This window comes from Temnothorax nylanderi, unplaced genomic scaffold (genome assembly GCF_030848795.1).
Source record: "Temnothorax nylanderi isolate EJ_2023f unplaced genomic scaffold, tnyl_v1.0 TNYL_tig1087_pilon, whole genome shotgun sequence".
NCBI classification, from domain to species: Eukaryota; Metazoa; Arthropoda; class Insecta; order Hymenoptera; family Formicidae; genus Temnothorax; species Temnothorax nylanderi.
The window spans coordinates 9,549-35,754 of record NW_027250149.1 but is presented as its reverse complement, the minus strand read 5'-3'; the positions used below and the strand labels follow the sequence as shown (position 1 = coordinate 35,754).

General features: G+C 40.6%; 2 protein-coding genes and 1 pseudogene across 2 annotated transcripts; 1 reads left to right on the top strand and 2 right to left on the bottom strand.

Annotated features, from left to right (window-relative positions):
- Positions 1-8,017: 8,017 nt before the first annotated feature.
- LOC139786609 (uncharacterized) lies at positions 8,018-10,387 on the bottom strand. Its single transcript, XM_071725760.1, has one exon. The coding sequence runs from the start codon at positions 9,122-9,124 to the stop codon at positions 8,018-8,020; it is 1,107 nt and encodes a 368-aa protein (XP_071581861.1). The 5' UTR covers positions 9,125-10,387.
- On the bottom strand, positions 9,704-11,251 carry LOC139786608 (sentrin-specific protease-like). Its single transcript, XM_071725758.1, has 3 exons — positions 11,096-11,251; positions 10,471-10,979; positions 9,704-9,779 (listed from the first exon to the last, which is right to left on the bottom strand). Exons 1-3 carry the CDS (start codon positions 11,249-11,251, stop codon positions 9,704-9,706), a joined length of 741 nt encoding a protein of 246 aa, XP_071581859.1.
- A 9,210-nt stretch (positions 11,252-20,461) lies between these two features.
- Positions 20,462-24,416, top strand: LOC139786607 (uncharacterized; annotated as a pseudogene).
- Positions 24,417-26,206: the final 1,790 nt, after the last annotated feature.

Below are 26,206 nucleotides of genomic sequence, written 5' to 3'. Positions count from 1 at the left end.
ATCCACGGTGGGAAAGTAGCTTACCGCGAGGATGCTACTCTTGCCGGTGAGCGTAAATGTCAGTGACATGTTTGAATGAATACTGAGTTCAAACAATGCAACGCCAGTCTTTAAATTGATCGTCAACCGTCTGTAGAAAGCGCAGACACAGTTGTCCACAATTGCTCTGATCGTATCGTTGATAAGGTGTGCGATTGTACTCGATTTGCGTCACGTTGTTCTTTAGATACAACACCAATTCTCTCGGCGGTCGAAGATTACCATAACTGTCGAAATATATGGCTCGATCACCCCTCTTCGCGTATGCCACCCAGTGAGTACCCGGTCCCTCAGCGTTATCCAAATTCACGATGCCACTCTCATTTCGACGCACTCCATCCATCGGTAAAGTAGTACGCATAAAAATACCTCTAAAATATGGAATGTGCATACGCTTTGCAAGTTGTTGCAGTTGTACGTTGGTAGTTACACCTTTCGGAATTTTTAACGTTTCCTTGACATTTTTTTTTTTTTTTTACTCGAGACTCCACGCCCGCGTTTGTATGGAGTGAGATAAAGTCCGTGACCTTCCATGGCGCGATTGTGACGTTTAAGTTCTTCCAGCTGACGCCGCGCGACTTTGTTATCGTTCACAGCCTTCGCGACTCCCGCCGCTCCACCGACCAACGAACCGAGAACTCCCAACAACGGTAGAATGGGCAAGATACCACCGCGTTTCGCCGCTGGAAGTATCCGTTTTTTCGAATCCGCTCTCTTCTTCATCTTCGTCTTCGCCTTCACCTTCGCCTTCATTTTCAAACCCATTCCGAGCTTCCGCTTAGCCTTCATGGCCGCCCAGACGGCTGTAGCTGCAGCTTTCTCGCAGAGAGTCGAGTCTTTCGCGACGGCACGTCCTAGCGCTCTCTCGGCGAGTATCTTGTCGGCCGCGTGTCTCTCGGTGAGATCGTTGCTGCGAGAATAAGCTATGTCGTGTTCGCGACACGCTGCGTCCAATGGATTAATACCTTGATCACCTCTTGCCAATCGTTTTTTTAAATGAGTGCCCGGACCACAAAACTGATAGCCGGGGATATGTAATTCGAATGGAAGTGCGTTTATCGCGCGATTTAATAAGCCTTTGCCTATTTTCGTTGGCATTCGCCGCAATCCTTTATCAATGGCGCGGGACCGTCGATGTGCGTTCGCTGCCACGGTTGATTGTAATGCTCGTAACAGCGACGATATGTCTGAACCTCTGAATCTGTCTTTATATGTTCCGGAAGCTTGTCCCACACGTAGTGGACGTGATCACCACACATTCGCAGCAGAACAGGTTTCGGCACAAATTGTAGCTGTTCGGCACTCAAATCGCGGATATCGGAAGGTCTCGACAGCAGGACGAACATCTTTGCTACTGAGCGATTCGCGGTTCCGCACACCTATAAATAGGCGTTCGGCCGGAAGCTCCAGTCGACAGTCTGAAAAATGAAATTCGTGCGACAACCGTTGACGATTCGCGTGACGAATTGCGACGACAGGTTACGGTCGATGGGGAGCAACGCGGAGAAGCGCAGGCACGGTGCGATGCTACCGACTACTATACGCGCGATCATTTGCGGCCCCTCGAATTGCGGTAAAACCAACGTTCTGATAAGCTTGCTGGAAAGTCCGCACGGTGTACGTTTCGAGAACGTATATGTGTACTCGAAATCGTTGCAGCAACCGAAATATCGATACTTGGAGAATGTATTAACGTCGATAGAAGAGATTGGCTACTTTACGTTTTCCAACAACAGTGACGTCATTCCACCGAGCGATGCGCGCCCAAACTCAATCTTCGTCTTCGATGACGTGGCGTGTGATAAGCAAGATGCTGTGAGAGAGTACTTCTCAATGGGTAGGCACTCGAGCGTCGACTGCTTCTATCTCTGTCAAACGTACGCGAGAATACCTAAACATCTGATACGTGACAACGCGAACCTACTGATCCTGTTCAAACAGGATGGTACCAATCTGAAACACGTGTACAACGATCACGTAAATACCGACATGTCATACGATGAATTTTGTGCGTTGTGCCACGATTGTTGGCAACGCAAATACGGGTTTGTAGTGATAGACAAGGACAGCGCGCTTTCGAACGGTCGATACAGAAAAGAATTTAACGTGTTCGCGATACCGCAAAAGCGGTCAGTCGATGTCGATACCTCGTCGAGTTAAAACGTGAGATTAACACTCTGCTTTTTTTTCCCGCGATGGCCACGATCGACAGGAGCGAGAATATTCGCGAGCGCGAGAAGATTGTGAAGGAGATTGCGAAAACGAGTGATTCGATTCGTAAGAAACTTCGCGCTTTGAAGACCGGTAAGATCGTGAAGGACATTGAGTTGGACGCACACTTTAAGCCTCTCATCGGACCGTTGCAAAAGATCGCAAACAACTCGATCTCGGTGAAGAAAGAGGAGCTGACGGAGAGCGACGCTGACGTGGGGATCGAAACGTTACCCTTTCAGCAGCGCAAGAAGGAGGAGAAGGAGGAGGAGGAGGAGGAGGAGGAGGAGGAGGAGGAGGAGGAGGAGGATAAGGAGGATTGGGAAGATGCGACGTCGAAAAAGAGGAAGCGATCAGAATCCCGGTTGGATCTCTCATCGACACCGCATAAATCTGATCAATCCAAACGATCGAAAGTACTACCGATAACCTCCACACCGTCCACGACGGCGAGAACCGTGCAAGATACAATTCCCAAATTCCTCACAAGCGCGAATGTTTTTGAAACCACGGACGACTCGATCGCGACATCCGTACGAGAGCAGTTGGAAACGTCGAAGGGACGAGAAATGTTTCTACAATCGTTGCAAGATCACTTGGGTCCACTGGGTCGAGAGTACATTGGGGCTTTTCTGAGCGCCGATCGAAGTATAGACCCTGTATACGGCGTTTATTTCGGCAAGGACGGAATGATGTTCGGTAATAAACGTTTTGACGTGAACAAGGAGGATAGAATAATTATCAATGGCGTACGATATATCGGTACACCCGGTCTTTATGAGTTGATCTTCAAGAGAATGCCCGATGACGAGATCTACACGGAGGGAGATATGAAAAAGTATAAGAGCCTGCTGTTGGAAACGAGTGCTCATAAATTCAAGCATGATCCTCGCGAGCGAGTAAAGAGCAACAGGGGACACAAGTATACACAGGTAATCGCATCGTTGTTCCCTCCCGAATCCAGGAAGAAAAAATCTGGAAAGGGATTATGCATGCCTCACGCGATGACGGTAACAAACAATAAGGTTGACTACGTGCACTGGGACGACCCCAACGAGCTGGTGGATCGTCTCCGATTGCTCGACGCTTCGCGCCAAGCGGGTCACAACGGTCACGACAACGAGATCCTGTCGATCATCGAGGAACTTCGCGAAGCTGGGCTTATTATAAATTAAACCATACGTCGGCGAACCATTCAATCAGCATTGAAATGCCGATCAACAAGTTTGGCATATCGCTCGGACGAGGCGAGACGCAACCGAACTATCAATGCAATGGATTAGTCAGAAATTACGTGCGGGATAACGCTCTTTGTATGGTTGCCGCCAACTTTGATGCAAAGTCGCGCAAGATTCGACGCGTGGCACAACCGGAAGCTGATGATGATGCGGTTAACAAACTATATGTGGATCAGTGCTTTAAAATGTCGAGCAATCGACAGAAAGAGTTAGACGAGAAGCTGACTGCATTCGAGAAGGATCTGCAAGCGTTACGGATTGCGATACACGAGCTTCGACATTTGACGACCGCTGAGTCAGAAACGAGCAACAACAACAATGGCTAGCAACAAATGGAATGGCTATGAACGATTAACGGACGACGATGATGAACGACAGCGACGAACGGTTCAGGAACGGCTCAGGAATAGCTATCAAGCGGCTAACGAACGAGTCAGAAACAGCTATGAACAACTAGCGAATGGCTATGAACGGCTAGCGAATGGCTATAAACGACTAGTGGACAAAGAACGGCCGGCAGACAAAGAATGGCTATTGAAGGACAATGAACGGAAATAAACGGCTATTGAATTGTTAAAAAAAAGTTTGAGATATAAATCATAATATAATTTCTTTGTGCATATTATTACACACTGCTAAAAAAAACATGACATCCGATGGACATAAAAATATCGAGAAGCAACGACTCGTCGAAGAACTGCATGCTCCGGCGAGAAGAAATTTTCCACGAAGACACGTCATAGTTCGGGGATACGACGACCTGTGGCAGGCTGACATTGTCGAGATGCGTCCATACTCACGTTTCAACAAAGGTTACCATTATATACTCACCATCATCGATGTGCTGAGCAAGTATGCGTGGGCTGTACCGCTCAAGAGTAAAGGTGGAAGCGAGACAGCTGAAGTTATCGCCAAGATAATTCGAGAGAGCCGGAGATGTCCGAAAAACTTACAAACCGATATGGGGAAGGAATTTTACAACACCGACGTGCAACGTCTCGTGAGGAAACACAACATCAATCATTATTCCACATATTCGGTGTTGAAGGCGTCGGTCGTCGAGCGATTCAATCGCACGTTAAAGAATAACATGTGGAAGATGTTTACATTCAACGGAACTTACAAGTGGATCGACGAGCTACCGCGTCTCGTCGCGGAGTACAACGCGCGCAAGCATCGAACGATCGGCATGCGGCCCGTCGACGTTACTCCTGCAATCGCTGAAAGACTCTTAACCACGGTGTACAGCGCGATCAAGATCGCAGGTTTGACAAAGTTTAAAGAAGGCGATCGGGTACGCGTTAGCAAGCACAAGACAATTTTCGAGAAGGGTTACACGCCAAATTGGAGCACCGAGGTGTTTAAGATCGTTAAAGTGCAACACACTAATCCTGCAACCTATCTGCTGGAGGACTATCGCGGAAAATCTATCACTGGAGCGTTTTACGAGCATGAGTTACATCGCGCGGCTTACCCGGACACGTATCTCGTGGAGAAAGTACTGCGCAGGAGGGGAGACGAGGTCTACGTGAAATGGCTGGGATTCGATGGCTCGCACAACTCATGGATACACAAGGACAATGTTATTTAATTCATGCAGATTGTATTTTAAAACATATGAAAAAATAAACTATGTAAGAAATATTAAATACATACATGTACAATATTTTATTAATATCCCTTCTAACAATATAATATACGTTATATTACCTTACCTTATATTACATTACGTTACGTTACTATACATACGTATATACATATATACATACCTACGTACATACCTACATACATACATACATACATACATCACATTACATTACGTTACGTTATACTATTACATTACGTTAAGTTATACTATTACATTTTATACATACAATACACTACGTTTTTGGAGGGGGTATTTGATAATGCCCCCACGGTAACGTATCGATCGAATCGGGTATAATGTATCGCTTATCGTCGTACGGACTCAGAGCGATCTTCGTCTCGCGGATGGTGTTCACATCATGCAATTTTGATCTTATAGAGAACTGCTGTCGCGTCATTTCAATTGCATCCTTCAGACACCGCGTGTAATCGTCGAACGTTATAGTACGCGCTACGACGTTACTCTTGACGCCTTTTGCTTTTTTAGTGTCTTTTTTACCATCCACTTTCAACGCATACATCTTCGCTCTGAGTCCAACGAATTCCGTCATTATCGCGCCATTGTTTTCGTCTTTCATTAAGCCCGGCACCTTCTTGTTTGCAAGTGGTATACCGTACGCGTTATCTACTGGATAATCGCTTGTGTCGAATCTGTCGATGTCGCGTTTCATCGTCTCGTACACGTCGCCGCACTCGATGTGGTATATAAGGCTGTCCGTATCGGTGTACATAACTTTACATTTGTCGTGATACAACGGTAACATGTACTCGTGATGAAATTCATACAAACATATCTTGGATATATCGAGGATGCACATACCCACGTAGATTGGTTTGTTGAACTTCACCTCGAGTTTTCGCAGTTCGACGGCTACCAGATCTTTCGAAAACACGCTCCTGCTATGGAAATTCGGTCGCGCGATCATTGCCTCCGCGCCGTATCGTCCGTCCCACTTCGTCAGTAATTTTACATCGACGTGATTGCGTACATTTTCCATCGTTTTCCCGAAAACTGCGTTATTCATTAATTTATATAAATTTTTCTCGAACTCATTTTTTGCTTGCGTTCTAAATTTTGTATTGAGTTCGATGTAAGCGCGGAGCCACGCAGATTGAGCGAATTGCAATATGCGATGTATCTTTGTGACGCGAAGGCCGTGGCGCGTGCACTGCTGTAGGTTGCGATAATGAATGACATAACGCTCCTTATTGTATAAAGTCGCGAGAAGTTTGTTCTCTCGCTTGCCGGGCGGTTTATCGCTCGTCGGACAGAACGGTAGATCAGCGTGCGCGTCGTGTTTATTCTGCGGATACTCTAGATCGACCTCGAGAATATAACCCGTGGACGAATCCAAAGCGATTGCGCTAAAGTTGAAATTCGAAACGTCTTTGACCCATCGAAAATCTGCGTAGGGCAATGGCTCACACATCGCCCAGCCGTACAAGTTGTTTACATCGAAATACATCAGGTACGACGATGGTTTCAACTGATCGTGAGATTGCATGTACTTGTTATTAGCTTGCGCGTATCTACCGGAACATTGACTGAGACCGCCGCGAATACCACGTTCGATAAACATTATCATATCAATGTCTGTGAGCAGTTCGAAATTAATACGTGTATGTTTTAACATAGCGTCCCACGTGAAACCCGGTAGAGTGTAATAATGCGCTGGATCGAGTCCGTAACTCGCGACGCAGCTATCGCGAAAATTTTCAAACACGTCGGCCAACAGCAAGACATCGGTTTTCAGGTATAGATCACTGTATTCACCCAGGGTTCGAACGGAGAATCGCTGCCATACATTCGCGGCGTGCGCGTAATCGCTCTCGGATACGGTGTCACCGGTCAAGGAACTGTAAAATGAATCGCGCGGTGGTAAACACGTATCCTCTAGCTTTTCGACACAGTCAATGTACTCATACGGAAAGACACCTTTTCGCGTCAATAATTCAAAATCGTTGTCGGATAACGTGGAAAATTTTGAACGTATAATTTTTAATTTATCATTATCTAGGAAGGATGACAATTTTGCGAGACTCGCGCTCAGAAATTTATACGAGTCGATAAATCTTAGCTTTATATTGTTTCGCGAATCAGCTCTTTCCGTGGTGTCTTTCACGTGTTTAGTAAATGAGATGTACTTTTCCTTTGTTATAGGCAGTACATCGATCTTGCCTTCGAACGCGGTAGCTATCTCCTTGATAATGAAATGCGCGTCATAGCCCGACAGATTGTGGAATATTACTGGGATGAAGTGAGAATCCTTATAATTCAAATTGCATGCCGAATGTGCGGGACCTCGGTACCTACCGGTTAAATGACAGTGATCGCGTACCCGCGTGTCGCCTGGTGCGAACGGTTTCTCGCACACGTGACATTGCGTCACACTGTTAAATTTTTTCCACTCGTCTTGCGTGAAATCCACCATGGGTATATTAGTGGACAAGATAGTCTTTACGTCGTGTGCTAAACGTCTTAGTTCCTCGGCAAACCACGCGACGCAGTCATTATCGCGACGAAATCGATACGCAGATAATGATTCGTCGTACGAGCAATGCACGTAATACCCGACACTAAATACCTTATGGTGTTGGTATATGCCGGACGTTTCAGGATCTGCTGCCGTCTTCTCCAGGATACATTCCAGGTCGGCGTATACGATAAACGGAACACGTTCTTTTCTGCTGTAGTTCTTGAATTGCAGCCACTTGTCGTTATCGCTCGGTAACTTGATCGCGCAGTCGTTCATCTCCCGACAGTCGATGGTGTGGGCTTCCAATTTCTCGCTCGTGTAGAAATAGTGCAAACATCTGTAAATAATAAAATTTTTTATATCTTTTACGTAAAAATTATTTTTATTATTTATTAAGATGTATACTCACCGATCGCAAAAGTATTTCCGACTATGATGCCTGCTCAATTGCGAGCTCACGAGGCGGGATAGATTTTTTATCCATGCGAAATGTCCCACGTTGTCGTCTCGCGGGTCCTGCATGTACAGCAGATTTACATGCTTTTCTCTTTTCAGGTCGGTAAGCCGTATCGGGAGAACGTTTGGCGTCTTCTCTCCCTCGACAGTATATACGTTGATCGACGCGTTGTTGTGATTTTCAAAATTTTTAATTTGACTCAAAGTCATTGGAAACTCAATATCTTTTAAATTTAATACTTTTGTGTAATGAGGGTACAAGGATTTCCGATATGTATGATCCTTGACGGGATACAGCGCGGCGACTACTGACCACGCGAAGCACGCATTGTCCGTTGATTGCACGCTGATCACCGCTTTCTTTGATTTAATTTCTTGCGGTAAATCGATGTAACACCCCGCGCGCAATGGATTGTATTTGTTCACATTCACCGTTAAATTGAGTATACGCGACAACGCCCATCCGCTATCACGTTCCTGGAATTCATCCAGCGTTGCTAAAGTGGGCTCGATAACGTGCAACTCATACCACTCGCGCAGATTGGACTCGCGAAGGAATTCACGGTTTCTCGTAGCAATACTTTTATTTGCGTGTTTATCACCCGCCACAAACTCGCCGTTGAACATTGTGTTTATTTTTACACTGTTATGTTCTTGTATGGCGTTCCGCACATGATTGAATACGATGCCTCCCGCGTCCTCGAGAAATTTTCGCGGTTCAATGTAATCGGTATTAATTACTGCACCAGTCAATATGCGGCTTTCGAAAGCCGTATCTATCTCACGCCATCTGAGTCCTGTCTCACCCGCACTGTATCCGGCACCCACATGCACGAAACGTTGACGTACCGAATCTTTTATACTTTCGATTCGCGCGATTTGAGCCACCAACGACTGTCGATTGCCGATTGATAATACATCGCCGTTTAATCGAGGTCGTTTATTTCGGCTTTCTTCTTCCAACACTTCAATAAATTGGTTGCATCGTTGCTCCCACGCGGCAAAATCTTCGATCGAATTCAGTCGATCTGATTGCTCCTGCAACTCTTGCTCCATGTTCTCAAAGATTCCAAAGATTCCAAAGACTGCTCGCTCGCTCGCTTGCTTGAGAATACTAAGATTTTAACACTATTTTCCGTTATTTTTATACTTTTCTTCTATCGCTTTTTCTCTTTTCTTAATCATTTCTTCTTCTTCTACTTTTACGTCACAGAGACGCGACATTCCTTAGACCCTTTGGGTCTCAATATAAGCAAATAAGCTATTTGCTTATTAGTAAAAAAATTTCATCTGAATGGTAACATAACCCGACCTTGTCCCAACACATGCCTCATCAAAGGATGAGACAATTGTAGGTCATAAATTATAGCTACCTGCCGTCGGTGCTCAATTTTATAACAGTTGTGTAACTCTTTCATGAATAATTTTCAGTCGGATGTACTTCCATGGAAAAAAAACAAGTAATTTGTTTGCCCCTGTTTTTACCATCATTTTAAGAAATATCCCCACCAATCAAAGTATATCTACACATCTGGTGAAGCAAATCTCAGAATCTCAGATACTTGCACTCGTGCGTTCGTGCATAAAAGAGTTTGACTGTTTCTATCTTTACTCCCTCCCTCCTCACCTGAGCAGCTATGGGGGCGGATGTCCCGACACGTAGCTCGTCAAAGGACTAGACAATTGTAGGTCATAAATTATGCCTGCCATTCTATAACATTTGCGTAAAAAAAAATCTTCGATACAAAATTTCTTGGAATGCAAACATACTCAGCTATGTATGTAATATAATATCTCCTATGACTATTACCTGCCATGACTACTATCCCATATCAAAAAGACTAAATTTAATCATTCTAGAGAACGGGAGATTAATTTTTGACCTAATATAATTTTTAAAATATTAAACAATTTTATCGATAGTTCTGACCTATTAAAAAATATTTATTTAAATATTCCAATCAGGGACCTAAGACAATCTCCCTTCTTTTATGTTGAATATCATCGTACTTTATATGGCGTAAACTTATGTTTGAATAGGATGATCATCTCAGCAAATAATTATACCAACTTAGTTGATTTCTTCGGCGGCAATGTGTCTACATTTAAGTGGAAACTTATTTGTTTACTCTCTTAACATTACTTATTGTTTTCTGATTGTATTTTTATCTATTTTATTTAATTTTATAAACTACATTCTCTCGTGTATATACTAAAGGGTTTTCCGAGTAAATACTAATGGAAGGGAATATTAATCACACATTTGTATTTTATATTTTAAATATTTATTCATTATATAATTTTACAAAAGTTTACCATTTATTATTTCCCTAAACATTTTGTCTCTAAAGTATGGCATGTCGTCCTGCGTGAATGTTATCTCCCTGTTTGCACAGACGTACTCGGCGAACATGCAAGAGAATACACCACAATCGCTACCATTCGTCTGTCGTGGAATGTTCTTGGCGGAATAAAATTTCCAATCACTCATATCATAAGGTTGTTTCTTTTTGTCAAGACTCTCATTTTGTAAATATAGTTTTAGCGCAGCCAGACATTTCGGATTATCACTGCCCATACTGTCGTAATAAATAATCGTTTTATCGCGGAAATCTACTATTGACATACACCAGTGAACATTGAGATGTATAGGGATAATAATAAGATCATGCGCAAATATGTCCACCTTCCTGGTCCATCGCTTCAGAGACGAGTGGCCGCCCGACAGAAGTTTCGAATAAAAATACGTGTTCATCGCATGTACTTTTGGATACTTGTTCGAAGATGTGCTTCTGGCGATCAGCAGATTCATATAAAAATTAATCACTTCGTCGTTCAGCCAATTTGAGTCAGCCAGCGTATAAAGATCCTTCTGCGTGAGCCTCAGACCGAATCCTCCACCGCCTCCATACTGTGGAAACCCTTGACACAAAATTATGATGTTACAAATTTATGTTTACAAATTTATGTCGCAAAATTATATCACATCACACTCTATTATTTTTTACTATTAATTTGTATATTTACCTTAATAACTTGATTGCATCGCTGCTCATTTAATTCTTCCCACGTATTTAATTCTTCCCACGCATTTAATTGTTCCCACACACTTAATTCTTCCATCGAATTCGGCTGATTGGATTGCACTATATTCTGAAGTTGCTCGCTTGCTTGCTTGAGCATACTATGATTCTAACGCTCTTCTTCATCGTTTTCTTCAATCACTTTTTCTCTTTTCTCTATTATTTCATCCTCTTCTACTTCTACGTCACAGAAAACGTGATTTCCTTAGGACCCTTTGGGTACCAGTTGTAAGCTATTTGCTTATCTCGAACTCTTCAAAGAATGTGACAATTGTAGGTCATAAATTATAGCTACCTGCCATCGACGCTCAATTCTATAACATTTGTATGGCTCTTTCATGAATAATTTTCGGCGGGTATACCTCTACGGGAAAAAAACAAGAATTGTTCGTCCGTTTTTTTTTTTTTTTTTTTTATTATCATTTTAAGAAATATCCCCACCAATCAAAGTATATCTACACATCAGATGAAGCAAATCTAAAAATCTTGGATACTTGCTCTCGTGCATTCGTTGCGTAAAGGTCTCGTGCTGCGTGTGTATTTGGTGCGAAACACTATCGTGTCTGATATTTTTGTGTCATCAAGTTCATTTTTATACTATAATACATTAAAATGGCCGATCATTTTGATGACATTGTGGCTGATGGAGAAGAAGAACACGCACTGCTGGGTGAAGAAGAAGAAGAAGAAGAAGAAGAAGAACACGCGCTGTCAGACGACGATGCGTACGAAAGTGCGGATAGTGATGACGACTGTAGAGAAGTCGTTTTTAGAGCCCTGTATCGTCCCGAAATTTTGGCACGGAATGGGCGCACAAAGTATTGCGCCATTTATTTATATTATACGGCCGGTTCGGGTTCTGGACACAAGGATTGTGCTTTATGCATGAATTCGTACGCGGACGCTGAAGCCAATCCAGTATATGTCGTTCGAAGGCATATAAGCAGAGCATACAACGCAATACGCCATCGTACCTGCGGAAATTGCAGACAGCCGCTGTATACACTATATCCATGCAATATATGTCCTATTTGCACGAAATAGGATATATGTTGCATGGAAACGTGAAGCCTGATGAAATATCAACGTAAGTATTACTTTTTAAAATTATTATTATTATTTTTAAATAACCATTAATCTATTTTATTTTTTATTCGGAAAAAAATGGATAATATTATTTTACTTAAGATTAACATAAATAACATAAATATTCAATGCAATTTCCGAATAAAATGCTCTTTGGTTTCAACTTAAATTCTGAAATCATACAAATGATATTAATAATAATAATGACTAGCTGCATTGGAAATATTGGCTAGATGTGTGACTCTAATAAAATAATAATAAAAAAATAAAAGCAAAATTATTTTTCTCATCAGATATGTTTGTATGTCCATAAATTTTGTACATGTCTATTAGACATTGATTATATGTGGGGTAAAATAGTAGAATATAAAGATTCTAATGATAAAAATTTTTCCAAATTTAAGTTATTTGTCGAAGTAGTTCTTTTTTTCCTCATTCAAATGCCAAGGCCGTAACAAATTTTTTCTATAGTAACGATGTAAAAAATAAAAAAAAACCGATTATCTAACGATACTGTTTCTGCAATTTGCGTAGTTCGGTCAACCTTTCGAGCTGAAAGCATATTAATTGTCATTAATTTTGAAACATGATCCTAGGCATCTTGAAACTGGCATAATCACAAAATTTCTATGGACCTACAAACCATATCTGATAAGAAATCATATTTGCTTTTATTTTGTTATTATTATTTTGCTAGAGTCACACATCCTAGCCATATTTTCCAATGCATGCTAGTCATTATTATTATTAATATCATTTGTATGATTTCCAGAATTAAGTTGAACCAAAGAGCATTTTATACGGAAATTAGTTGTTATTATGTATTTAATGTTAATATATAAGTAAATATTAATATTATTTATTTTTTTAATAATAAATAAAATTTTATTTTTATGTTATTTAATAGTATTTTATTATAGTATTTAATACGTTTGTTTTAAAATGCATATTTTACTTTTATTTGATTATTAATATTTAAATACTGTTTATGTAAATTTTAAAATGTATTAATTTTTTATTTTCTATGAAACAAATATTTCAATATTATTTCTGTTTTTATATTAATGCTTATACCATTTTATAACAAAATGTACTTTTATTTTATGAATACTGGTAAGGTTTTTGGCAGTTTTCCTTACCCTTGCAACGAATGTTAATATTCTATAAGATTCTGCCAAATAAAATATTTTACTTTTATTTACAAGTTCTTTTATTTCATAAATTATATCACCGTCCTTCCTGTTTTTTAAACTGATTTTTTATTATTAAAATTTTTTATTATTAAATACAGATTATTGAATTTTTAATATTTATATTTTCGTATACATATATGTATATTAAATATATTAAAATTTTCCACAATTTTTAAACAATTTTGTATGGGCGACTAATGGAACCTCTTTCCAGTACTAATAGGTCCGCGCATGCGCGGAAAAACCGGCCCGTCTAACAACACTGCGCGGAACCGCGGGAGTACAGCGAGATTGCGAATGCGCTCGGTCACTGACCGACCTCATTCGGGGGACCGTCGAACCCGGCGGAAAAGCGCCGACAGGGCATAACTCAAAACAATATAAGGGACCGCCGAAGAAGCCGCGACGGAGAGTATTACACCCGAGTCTCTGCCCGTGACCGTTCTCGTGAGTCGCACGAGTTAAAGTAGATGTAAGAGGCGAAGCTAAGTGTAAATTAGTGAGTGTAAGGGGGCGCCGAAATAAAGCTCCGATATAAGTAAAACGAAGTGAAGTTAATTTAACGACGCCTACACCCCGTTCCACCTACGAACCCGAACTCTTCCTAGTCTGCCCGCCCGTGCCTACCGAGTTCCAACTCGTAAGGTCAAGAGATCCCGAAAAGAATAAACGTTTGCCGTAAGCCGTGTCACCAACCGGCGACACGGCATAACAGTGTATTTACAGAAAAATACAATTAGTATCAAAGATACGTATATTCTACTTCTAGACAGCTTTTTTATTTATGCCAAATTGATAAGTACGTATGATAAATTTATTACACCAATGCCATCATATATAGTTCGAATGGAACAACGTAAACACCTAAAATATCAAGTTTTGAAAAAATAACTTCAGGTCTAGCTCAAACCAAAGTTTAAAAAAATTTACTTACACCAACGTTAAAACTAGTGAAAAGATATGACCTCAATTTAACTATAAGTCGGATCCCAACGTTGGTACAACCTTTGATTCCTCAAATTAGTGTAAAAAGAAGGTTGGCGTGACATGAAAACGTTGGATACCAACGTTAAATGTGTTTATGTCAACGTCGGGCAAACGTCAAAATGCCGCTTGGATTTAAAAATACGGCGCATTACTCTTGTGCATTTCATTCTTGGAATTTTCTTAAAAGCAGGAACAAAAAAAAATACTTTTGGAAGTAAAAAGTGGTAAATAATTTTAGTATTATTAATTTGTTGTTTTGGCAGAATTCTAGATCGGCGCTGCTATTTCAAAGATGTGTTATTCGAACAATACTTTGTTTAGCACTGTCAAACAAACGCGAAAAGAAAGCGGAAGGATCAAGGTCAACGCCAGTTCAGTCATAATAAGCGTATTAAATATCCTTATCGGCCTACATGCGATGTATCTTTACTTTCCAGACACGCCTGGTACTACTTTGTAGACCTTAACTTACTACTTGAACTTTTATTCTAAACAGCAAATTGAGAGTTATCTCGCCAGTAAGTGAAAATAATTCAGCTTAGGTGTATCTTCATTCGACCCAACTGGCCAACTTTATTAAATAGCACGCTACGTTTCGACCTTGGGTTTAGGTCCTTATCAAGCGTTACAAGTACAAACTATTAATTAGTTAGGCATAATGCCTGCTACGCCACATCTAAAAACTAATGATAAAAAATATTACGACATGTGACATATATAGTTCACAGTTAATAAAAATAAATTGCTTACATAATTTGTTCGTTGATAATTAAAATATATAGAAGACCGTTGACACGGCATATTCGATCGTTTATAAAGCACTTGTCGAGTCGGCGATGTTACTGTTAATGTGCGGACACGGATAACAACAAAACAGTACAGCTTAAAATGATCAAGAGAGGGAACAGAGTAAGAAGTGGGAAATTATGTCTCTTCTATAATGCGTTCGTAGAGAGCGTTGAGCTTCTCTGTGTCTCTTTGTAAATTAATATTGTCGTTGAATTTTTTTATAAAAAACATTTCTGCTATTTTCCTCTTCTTAGTCTGTTTCTCCTTATGTAGGATTACTGGTTTATTCCAGTCGAAGTCGTGTCCATATGACATTCTGTGACAACTGACCACGGAGTGATTACTATCGTTCTTCTTTATATCATTCTGGTGCTCCCTGAGACGCGTGCACAAATGCCCAGAAAATGTAGATTGAAATTCACATATGAAACGGAAAAGGACGGAGCACTTAACTTTCTTGACACAACGGTGATCCGAAATGGCAATACTTTGATAACGAATTGGTATAGGAAACCTACATTTTCTGGACGATATACAAACTTTTATTCGAATCACCCGTTAAAATACAAAATAAACACTATCACAAGCTTAGTTGACCGCGCTATTATACTCTCTGACAAAAAATTCCATAATTCTAACATCAAATTTGTTAAAGATATCTTGACTAACAACTGCTTTCCAAAGTCAATCACGAATAAATACATTGCCAAAAGATTAAATCAACTTAAAACACGAAATACGTCTACCGAGAATAGTAAAATAATTTTTGATTCAAAGAATAGTATACCGTTACCATATGTGAAAAATCTGAGTGAGTCTATAAGTCGAGATCTTAAAAAAGTCAATATTAGTACTTTATATACGGTCCCTAAAAAACTCGACTGTATAATAAAAAGAGGGAAAGACAGGATAGATGATCTTCATCAAACCGAATTAGTTTATAAAATAAACTGCAAAGATTGTAATGTTGCGTACATCGGGCAAACGAAACGGCATTTGTGCACGCGTCTCAGGGAGCACCAGAATGATATAAAGAAGAACGATAGTAATCACTCCGTGGTCAGTTGTCACAGAATGTCATATGGACACGACTTCGACTGGAATAAACCAGTAATCCTACATAAGGAGAAACAGACTAAGAAGAGGGAAATAGCAGAAATGTTTTTTATAAAAAAATTCAACGACAATATTAATTTACAAAGAGACACAGAGAAGCTCAACGCTCTCTACGAACGCATTATAGAAGAGACATAATTTCCCACTTCTTACTCTGTTCCCCCTATTGATCATTTTAAGCTGTACTGTTTTGTTGTTATCCGTGTCTGCACATTAACAGTAACATCGCCGACTCGACAAGTTCTTTATAAACGATCGAATATGCCGTGTCAACGGTCTTCTATATATTTTAATTATCAACGAACAAATTATGTAAACACTTTATTTTTATTAACTGTGAACTATATATGTCACATGTCGTAATATTTTTTATCATTAGTTTTTAGATGTGGCGTAGCAGGCATTATGCCTAACTAATTAATAGTTTGTACTTGTAACGCTTGATAAGGACCTAAACCCGAGGTCGAAACATAGCGTGCTATTTAATAAAGTTGGCCAGTTGGGTCGAATGAAGATACACCTAAGCTGTTTTATTCTAAACATCTTTCTCTATTTCTTGTAATTTAAGAGTTATACGCAAAAAGTGAAAGCGTTTTTGACTTTGAAGTTGAAAATTATTTGAAGGTGGAGCCTTATGTAACCAGTCAAAAAAATCGAAAAAATTTTTATTGCATAAATTATTAGTATAATATCTCTAGAATATGTTTCCAAAGTTCCAGAGCGAAATTCAAACTTAAAATAAGCGATTTTTTACCTGAGCATTACGCAAGTAAAGCGCGCGCTCCGAGAACTTGAAACTTTAAACGCGTTTTTCTCAAAACCATGTTTTTCAAATAAGCGTGCAAGATTACTCACAAACTATTCGACCAATCGACTTGCCCTTTGGCATGCATATAGATAACTAAATTGTATGTAAACCTACTTATTTAGTCATTTTATCAAATTAAATAACTTTTATTGCATAATTAAAGCCAAAATTTTTTCCGTAAAAATCGAATTTTTTTCTAAGTCCTGTTATTTTTCAATTTTGCAGTTCTTACTGAACAAATAGGTTTACCGACAATGGTAACTTATAATAAAAGTAAAAATTTGTATTTTTGATTCATTGATTAATTGCAGGCGCAATGCTGCACGCCAATTGTGAAGTCCGGCGCTGTGGCCTTTGAGAATAGGCTTTGTTGCTACTTATAAATAAAGAATTTTGCAATGAAAAAATATTTTTTTACATCTACAAATGTTGCTAAAACCATTACCCAAGTTTCAATAAGTTTCATTTTAATGTCTCTTTAAAAAAAATTCCAGAAAATTGCCTTGTTTTCAGCGTTTTACATGAGGCTCCCCCCTTAAGGGCGATAGGACACGAATTAAAGCATACCATTATTCATGTATTAAGTCATTCGATACCCACTACATACCCACAAAAGTTCATCCAAATTGAAGAGTTTGCGTTCGGAGCGTTTCCTTCTTAGATAACTTCACATACCTCGGAAAGCTACGTTTGAAGACCGACAAATAATCGGTACAAATACGACAGAAGTTGGCACTTTAATTGTTAATTTCTTTAGAATCATATCTTTGATGCAAACACAGTAAAAATTGGAATCCTTGTAGCTAGTAATTATGGTAAATATTTCCCTTTACACAGTCAGCCCCAAATAATTTTTGACTGATCTTGATGTTGACCTTGACCTTCAAGGAGTTTAAAGTCATTTATCTTTCCCGTCGCTCGTTGCTTATTAAGAAGTTATTAACAAAACAATTTGGTAATTATTTAGATTAACCCACCTTCAATATCAACCAATTATTATCTGCTTTAACAAAGGGTAGAAAAGTGTATGCGTGGATGCAGTGGGTTCCGCTCCCCTGCGGGGAGCTCCACACACATACATGTGTGATCCGCCCACACAACAATTGGGTTGGGTTATGTTAGGTTAGTTTTTTTTGGAGGTGAAACCCCCCGCAAGGAGGCGAAACCCACTGCATCCACGCATACACTTTTCCTCCCGCTTTGTTAAAGCAGATAATAGTTGGTCCACCCACACAACATTCTTTTGTTTCGTACAAAAACGTGTCGAATAAGTATAATCATATTGGAGATTTTTTTTAGTGTGAAGGTGCAAATATTTACCTTGTTTTGTTAATAACTTTGTAATGAACAACGAGCGACGGAAAAGGTCAATGACCTTGAACTCTTTGAAGGTCAAAGTTAACATCAAGGTCAGTCAAGTGTCGTTTGGGGCTAACTGTGTAAAGGGAAATATTTACCTTTATAATTGTAATTAATTTTATAATTTTTAATTTTATAAATTTTCTTCCTATTTTTTAGTGCTTCATATCTTGGAAATACCTTACAACAAGCCAATAGTAGAAAGTCAATCACATTCACACCTGCACAACGTGACACAAATGGCCTTAAATTATAAAGGTGATCGAGAGAGAGAGAGACAATTGGCATTAATAGATGTCAATAAAGATTTATTTTTAATTGCAATAAGGACAACAGGTTCTGGAAGAATATGCAAAATAGGTATGTGATATATGCATATATACATGTATAATTATTAAATAAGTAATTACTAATAAAATTAACTTAAATGTAATTACTAATATGTATGTATGTATGTATGTAAGTAATTTATTGCTATTCCCCGTAGAGTTTACAATCTTTTGACAGTGGCGTTTTAAAGGGACGTACCCAACCCTGTATACAAGACACCTCTCTTGTCCTTAACATAAATCTAGTCAAGTGGCGTTTTCTAGGGACGTACCCAACCTTTTACAATGACAATACTTTCCTAACCCGTCCTGACCATAGCGGCCTTTAACATTCTAGCGCCCTCTCTCCCTTTCTCGCCCCTCTTCCTTGCCCCACTCCCTCTCCCCGTCTGTCCATTTCCCTCCTTCTCTACCCCACCCACTTCATCTCCTCCTGCCCTCCCTTGCGTTCCCCTTTCTTTTTTGCTCTCTCTTCCATCACCCTTCGCACCCTTCCTTTCTTTCTGCCCTCTCTCCGCCTTTCTTCCCTGCTCCTGCTTCGCCTCGTCCGCCTTCCTATCGTCCCTCAGCCCGCTGCTTCCTCTTTCTGTCCGCTCTTCCGAACTTCTTCCCTTTTTGCCTCCTCTTTTACTTGCCCTTTGCCTTTACTCTGCTTTTTTTCACCCTTTTCTTCTTCCTTCCGCTCTTCCGCCTCCCTTCTCCTTCCCTTCTATTCTTCCTCCGCCTTCAGCCTCTTCTTTCTCTTTCCCTCGCTTCTTTATTTCGCTCTCCTTCACTTCCGCTGTCTTTCCCGTTCTCTGCGTCTCCGCTTCTCCACTCTGCCTTCCGTCTAAACGACACGTGCAATCCCGCGCTCACCTCGCACCATCAATATCTCCACCCTCCATCGATCTATCGATCCTTTCACTCGCCGCTCCTTCGTTGCTGCATTACTGCGTGCTGTAAATCCGCCTTGTCTATTCTCCTGTCGCCTCTTCCGTCGTCTTCCCCTACCGTCGGTAACTCCTCTCTCCGTCTTACCGACCTGCGCTCCTGTCCTCTGCTTCATTCCCGCCCCATATTCTCCCTATCCCTACATCCTGCAGTGGGGCCAACCTGCCCATAGCTCCCTGCTCAGCCCGCTCGGTGACGACACTCGGTCCTCAGTTCCATCACCAACTTCTCCCTCCAATCCATCCAATCCATCCTCTTGCCACGTGATGTCCACGTGTCGATCAACGAGCGAACGCATCCGCTCTCATGTCGTGGGCAACACTTCGCGCCAGGATTAGGACATTTGACAAATTTTAGGGATTTTTTACGTTACACGTAATAAACATGTATATTACGTCAAATATGTATAAAACGTAATATACATGTCTAAAACTATCTAACCTAGAACAGGACTAAAACAGTCGTGTATTCATCCGAGGATTCCGAGGGAAATACTCAAAATCGTCCTAAAACAGTCGTGGGAAGATCCCGTTAGCCGTTAGACGTTACGCTGTTAGCATATGTTCTTACTGCTCTTCTATTGAATATCATATCAGACGTCGTACGTTAAACATCGACCGCAATGTAAATCCCCATAACCTTATCTAAAATCAACACATTTAGTTGTCATTGTTGTCAACTCAGGATTTTACATTATAAAAAAATAGAAGATGAATTTTGAAGATAAAATCAATCAGGTAAGTAATCAAAAAACGATATCATGTACATGTCTTCTAATTTTACTCGTTTGAGAAAAACTATTTATTTATTTACAGCCAACATATTCAACTCCTCGTCCAAAGAAACAGCGGTTAGAATCCAAACAATTATCAACATATAACCATACGAAAGCGTTGGCAGCTGACGAGAATATTGATTTAGCATTAGCTCAATTTTTTTTTGGATGTAACATTTCATTTAATGTTGTTGAATCAAAACATTTCAAAAACTTTTTGAAACTTCTACTTCCAACATACAAACCTCCAACAAGGAAAAAACTTTCTACAAATCTGCTCGACAAGGTTTACCAGAATCTATTGGCCGAAAGAGTCTCATCTCTTGGATCTGATGGCGTTCTATTAATTGATGGATGGAAAAATTCATCAGCTAATACAAAAAATGTGATATGCACAATATTTACAGTAAACTCAAAGTGCATATTTCTTAAATCCTGGGATTTAACCGGACTGAAAGAAGCTGGTAATCAACTTAAAGAAATCGTCAACGAAGCTAAGAAATTAGCAAAGGAAAAGTTCAATATTACTACATATGCTGTGGTTTCAGATAATGCATCGCCAATGATGTTAATGGGAAAAAAAGTAGACATTTGGCACACTACTTGTCACAGCCACAGTGGAAATTTGTTAGCAAAGGCCCTGGTGCCAGAGACATTTGCGAAGAAAGTAAATAACCTTTTGCGATTACAGAAATAGAATGGTTTGTTCCGCCAACAATAATCAACAAGAAACGTTTATTAGTTTCGACTTCCAATGGCAATATAAATTAAAACGTTGCTACGTTTCGACCCCTCGGATCGGGTCCTTATCAAGCAATCTAAATAAAAAACAAACAACACGGTATAACAATAATTTAGTCGGCAGGATAAATTAATAGTCAGGAGAACATATTATAGATGAAGCGATACCTGGCAACTATTCCCTGTCACAAACCTAAACGTCAGCATTCTCGAAATTTTGCCCGAAATAATCAACTAGTCACTGAAAACAATGGTCAGTGAGCAATGTAAAAAGTATGCAGTTAAAGGCGAGCAGAAAATAACTCACACGCACAGGTCGGCGACAGTGGAGAACGTGTTAAAAATATAAAAGAGTGACCACTGCGATGAAGCGTCGTCTGCAATCGAAGTATTGAAATTTTCTCCGGAGTAGAACATTATCGCGGAGCGACGACTAATGTGTGTTCACCTGTCGGAGTTGAGAGGCATACTAACTGTTCTCGGTATCTGACACATTGTAGGTTGTTGGAATAAACAAATATGGTTCACATGATATTTACAACGATGAAATTACTTTGTCATGAATAGGATTTAGATTTTCTGTATCCTTCTTTAAATTTATCGTCTTCGTATGTTTTTTAATCAAGAACATTTCAGCAATCTCCCTTTTTTAAAATATTTTTTTCTTTATGGATGATGTTGGTTTCCGACCATTTAAAATTGTGACCACACAAAACGCGATGTTTGCTCACAACCGAGTGATTGCTGTCATGTTTTTTGATGTCATTTTGGTGCTCCTTGATGCGTGTCATTAAATGCCGTTTGGTCTGTCCGATGTACACTGCATCGCAGTCGTCACAATCGATCCGATATACAAGCTCGGTCTCATAATCTCTGATAAGTTTGTCTTTTCCTCTCTGAATAATTCCCTCGAGTTTTTTCGGGATGGTATATACAGTATCGAGGTGAACTGTGTTGAGAATGCGTCGGATATCCTCGCCTACACCTTTCACATATGGTACGGCAATGCAGCGTCGTGCATCAAACCTATTCTGCGTCCCATCGACATTATCGGTTGCATTCGCGAGTGTTTTGAGCCTGGTATTAATTTTTTTATTTATAACATCTAAGGGAAATGAATTATTTAATAGAATTTCTTTAACAATACTAATGTTGGTTGCATGGAAGCGGCTATCTGCCAATAAAATTGCCCGGTCTATTAAGCTAGTTATTGTATTGACCTTGTACTGAAATGGGTGATTTGAAAAAAAATTTATATACCGGCCCGAGAACGTAGGCTTCCTATACCAATTTGTGAATAGGCGACAACCCTCTCTAATTACCAAGGTGTCAAGAAACGGAATCGAGTTGTTTACTTCCGTTTCGTGTGTGAATTGAAGGCGTGGATGGTAATTGTTAAACGCGAGTAAGACGTCACCGAGCTTTGCTCTGGGTATTATGGCGAAGATATCGTCAACAAATCTACAGAAAATTGGGATCACAAAATTCAATGAGTTCAAGCAATGGGTCTCCAAATCATCCATCACCAAGTCCGCAATAATCGGCGACAGAGGGGAGCCCATCGGACTACCAAAGGTCTGTTCATAAAAATTACCATTAAAACGAAAGCTAGTGGAATCAAGTATCAGACTAATCGCGTGAAGGAATTGAGGTAGAGTAAACATTGTATTAGGTGAAATTTCATCCCATCGCTTTTCGATAGCTTTCAGAACCAACTCTTTGGGAATGTTGGTGAAGAGTGACGATACATCAAGTGAAATCATAATTTGATCGGTACCAATGCTTAAATCTCTAATCGTCCTTGCGAATGTCCAACTGTCTTTAATGTAAGATTTAGGTCGTTGTGTGAGTTCATGTAGCATGGAATGTAAGAAAAAAGCTATGTTGTACATTGGGCTACCCACTGCAGAAACAATAATTCTGAGGGGGAACCCGGTTTTGTGGACCTTTGGTAGTCCGTAACAGCGTGGGAGGTTACCATTCGTGCATCTCAGACGATAGTACGTCGGTTCATCGATGATATCATTGTCTAGCCACGATTTAACTAATTGATTAAGTTTATGTGTTAATTGTTTAATAGGATCTTTAGTTAGTTTTTTGTAAGTTAATTTATCATCGAGTAAATCGGTCATTCGATCGATGTAATCATCTTTGTCCATAACTACGGTAATCTGGCCTTTATCAGCTCTCGTGACAAAAATATCATCGTTGTTCCTCAGAAATGCTGACCCGATCCGAGGGGTCGAAACGTAGCAACGTTTTAATTTATATTGCCATTGGAAGTTGAAACTAATAAACGTTTCTTTTGCGATTATTTAAAACACCAGAAAAGGTGCAGAATACGAATTAAAGCAGCAAGGAAGCTCCAGAATTATCCTAGCATGTGACACAAGATGGTGTAGCTATAGAGATGCATTTAGATGTCTGCTAAAAAATTTACGCCTGATGTAAACATTAGTAGCTAAGAAAAAGGTTCAACTAGATAGTAAAAGCGAAAGTCTACTGAAGGATCCCTCATTTGCGATACAATTACAGGATTTTATCTTAATTTTTGACCCGATATGCCAATTAATAAATGTCTGTCAGCGATCTGATTGCAGCATAGCCGAGGGATGTGAAGAATGGTTAAAATGGCAAATTCCGACAGATAATGATGAAATGCAACAAAAGTTGAATAATCGACTGAGTAAAGTTTTAACACCATTGTGCTGACTTCGAACTTTCTACATCCTCAGTACCGGGCCAAACGATTTTTACACGATAAACAAAAAATGAAAATGGTTTTTGACTTTTTAAAACAAGAATTGAATGTGCAATGTATCATTGATGAACCGGAGTTGGATTTATATCAAAAGAATCTTGGTATTTTTGAAAAATTACAGAAGCGAAATATTATGTCACCGGAAACGTTTTGGATCACAGCTGAACCATTCTGCCCTCGTCTATCATCGCTTGCTCAGAAATTACTAAAAATTCCGGCTGCTTCAGCGCAACTTGAACGACTCTTTTCTTTCTGGGCTTTTGTTCATTCGGATTTGCGTAATCGTCTTACTGTTGACCGGTCTATGAAATTGATTGATATTTATTACACTTTAAAAATAAATGAATATTTTGATGATTATTACGATGATTTGGTAGAATCGGATTAATATCTATACGTATATTTAAATTTATAACATTTATTTCAAAAACTAAAATGCTTTTAAGTTCTATACAAAGAGACAAAGATTGTAAATCAATGTTTTTCAAAAATACATTATATTTTATTTAAAATATAGCTTGTACTATTATTTTTCCAGTCTAACAATTATTTTTTAAAATCATATAATTACTATATTAGTTAAATGCGCTTAAATTTAAATAATAAATAAACATGCTTACTTAAATTAAATAATAATTTAAAACAACCTAGCTTCCGAAGCGTGAATCTAGCTCGCGGCTGGTCAGGGTTCGGAGTAGGCGCGGAGGAAGACACAAGACTCGGTTAAAATAGAAAACGTAACAAGGTTTATTCTAATAAGTGTAAATACATGCGTGTGATCGCGGAGATCGACGCGGATATCGTAGCGGTGTTATGTACAGAGAGATCGCGGAGGTCGAAGCGAATAGCGCAGCGGAGCTATGTACAGAGATCGCGGAGTTGAAGGCGGAAATGGCGCGGATATGTACAAAGATCGCGGTGTTTGCGGACGCGGATATGGGAACGGCGGTATACAGAAATCGCGGTACGCGGATTGGCGGGCGCGCGGGCTCGCGGAATACGGTGTGCGACCGCGGTGATGGTCGGCGCGGGAGCGCAGATTCGGGCGCGGCGGTAATTGTACGCGGCGAGGAGCGCGTGTGGAAACGGTATCGAGCGGCTAAGACCCTTAGCGGATATAAAGAGGAACTCTTTATATCCTGGCGCATCGATACGTTTCGGCAGTAGGCGGCACCGGGTGGCCAAGATCCTTGGCGAGTAAGAGAGTAGCTCTCTTACCCTGGTTCACTTCGGTGTCACAGGTTTTCGTGCAGAGGATCGAGTCAACCGCCCAGATTCGTCACTTGGCGAGCCAGAGAAAACTCTCTACCTCCTGGTTGTCTCGAGTTCAGGATTGCAGGATCCGTGAGCAGCGGGGAATCGGTCGGATCGGTTGCTGGCTCACGGTGGAATCTGATTGTTAACAACAATCGTCGGTTTATATATACCCGCGGTAGGGTGTCGGCGTGGCGGGGGTATAAGCGACGGCAATCGCGAGCGCGTTCGGCGGCTTTCGGCCGTTTTCAATCACAGTCGCATGACAAAAAATTAATTGTGCGAGAGTGCGCGGATACGCGATTGATAGCACGAGAAGGACAAGCACGAGGAAAAGCAGTTCACAGAAAAATCAAAACGAATAAGTGCAATAAAATACGTATATTACAAAGTCTATATGTACAATATATACAGTGTTCGTGGGCGGCAGTGTGGTCTAGTGGTAGAGCGCCAGACTCGTAATTTGAGGAACCAGGTTCGAGTCCACTAGAGCCATGTAAACATGGAATGTTTTTCCGGCAGCTGCGCCCCTCCGTGCAAGATAGGCTCTTGTGCGGAGAAAACTGGGCTCCGTCTTTCAGAAGAGACGTTAAGAGTAGGTATAGAAGGCCGCTTCCACCCCGGGGGCAATGAGGGGGGGTGAGGGGAGGGGGGGTATCGGGTTACGCGGGGGGGTGAGGGGGAGGGGGAGGGGGCGGGGTATCGGGTTACATAGGGGTATCGGATTACGAGGGGGTGAGGGGGGAGGGGGGGTATCGGATTACATGGGGGTGAGGGGGGAGGGGGGGGTATTGGATTACGAGGGGGTGAGGGGGAGGGGGGGTTTCGGATTACGAGGGGGTGAGGGGGAGGGGGGTATCGGATTACGAGGGGGTGAGGGGGAGGGGTGGTGACCTTGGCATACCACATGTATGACTCACCGGG

Bases quoted from the DNA above. Each gene is read 5' to 3' on its own strand.
- LOC139786609 (XM_071725760.1), bottom strand. From the start codon at position 9,124: ATGGAGCAAGAGTTGCAGGAGCAATCAGATCGACTGAATTCGATCGAA.
- LOC139786608 (XM_071725758.1), bottom strand. From the start codon at position 11,251: ATGCTCAAGCAAGCAAGCGAGCAACTTCAGAATATAGTGCAATCCAAT. The intron at 10,980-11,095 runs GTAAATATACAA...GGGTTTCCACAG, and splicing joins GATGCAATCAAGTTATTAAG to TATGGAGGCGGTGGAGGATT. The intron at 9,780-10,470 runs GTACGTCTGTGC...CAAATGTTATAG, and splicing joins TTCTCTTGCATGTTCGCCGA to AATGGCAGGCATAATTTATG.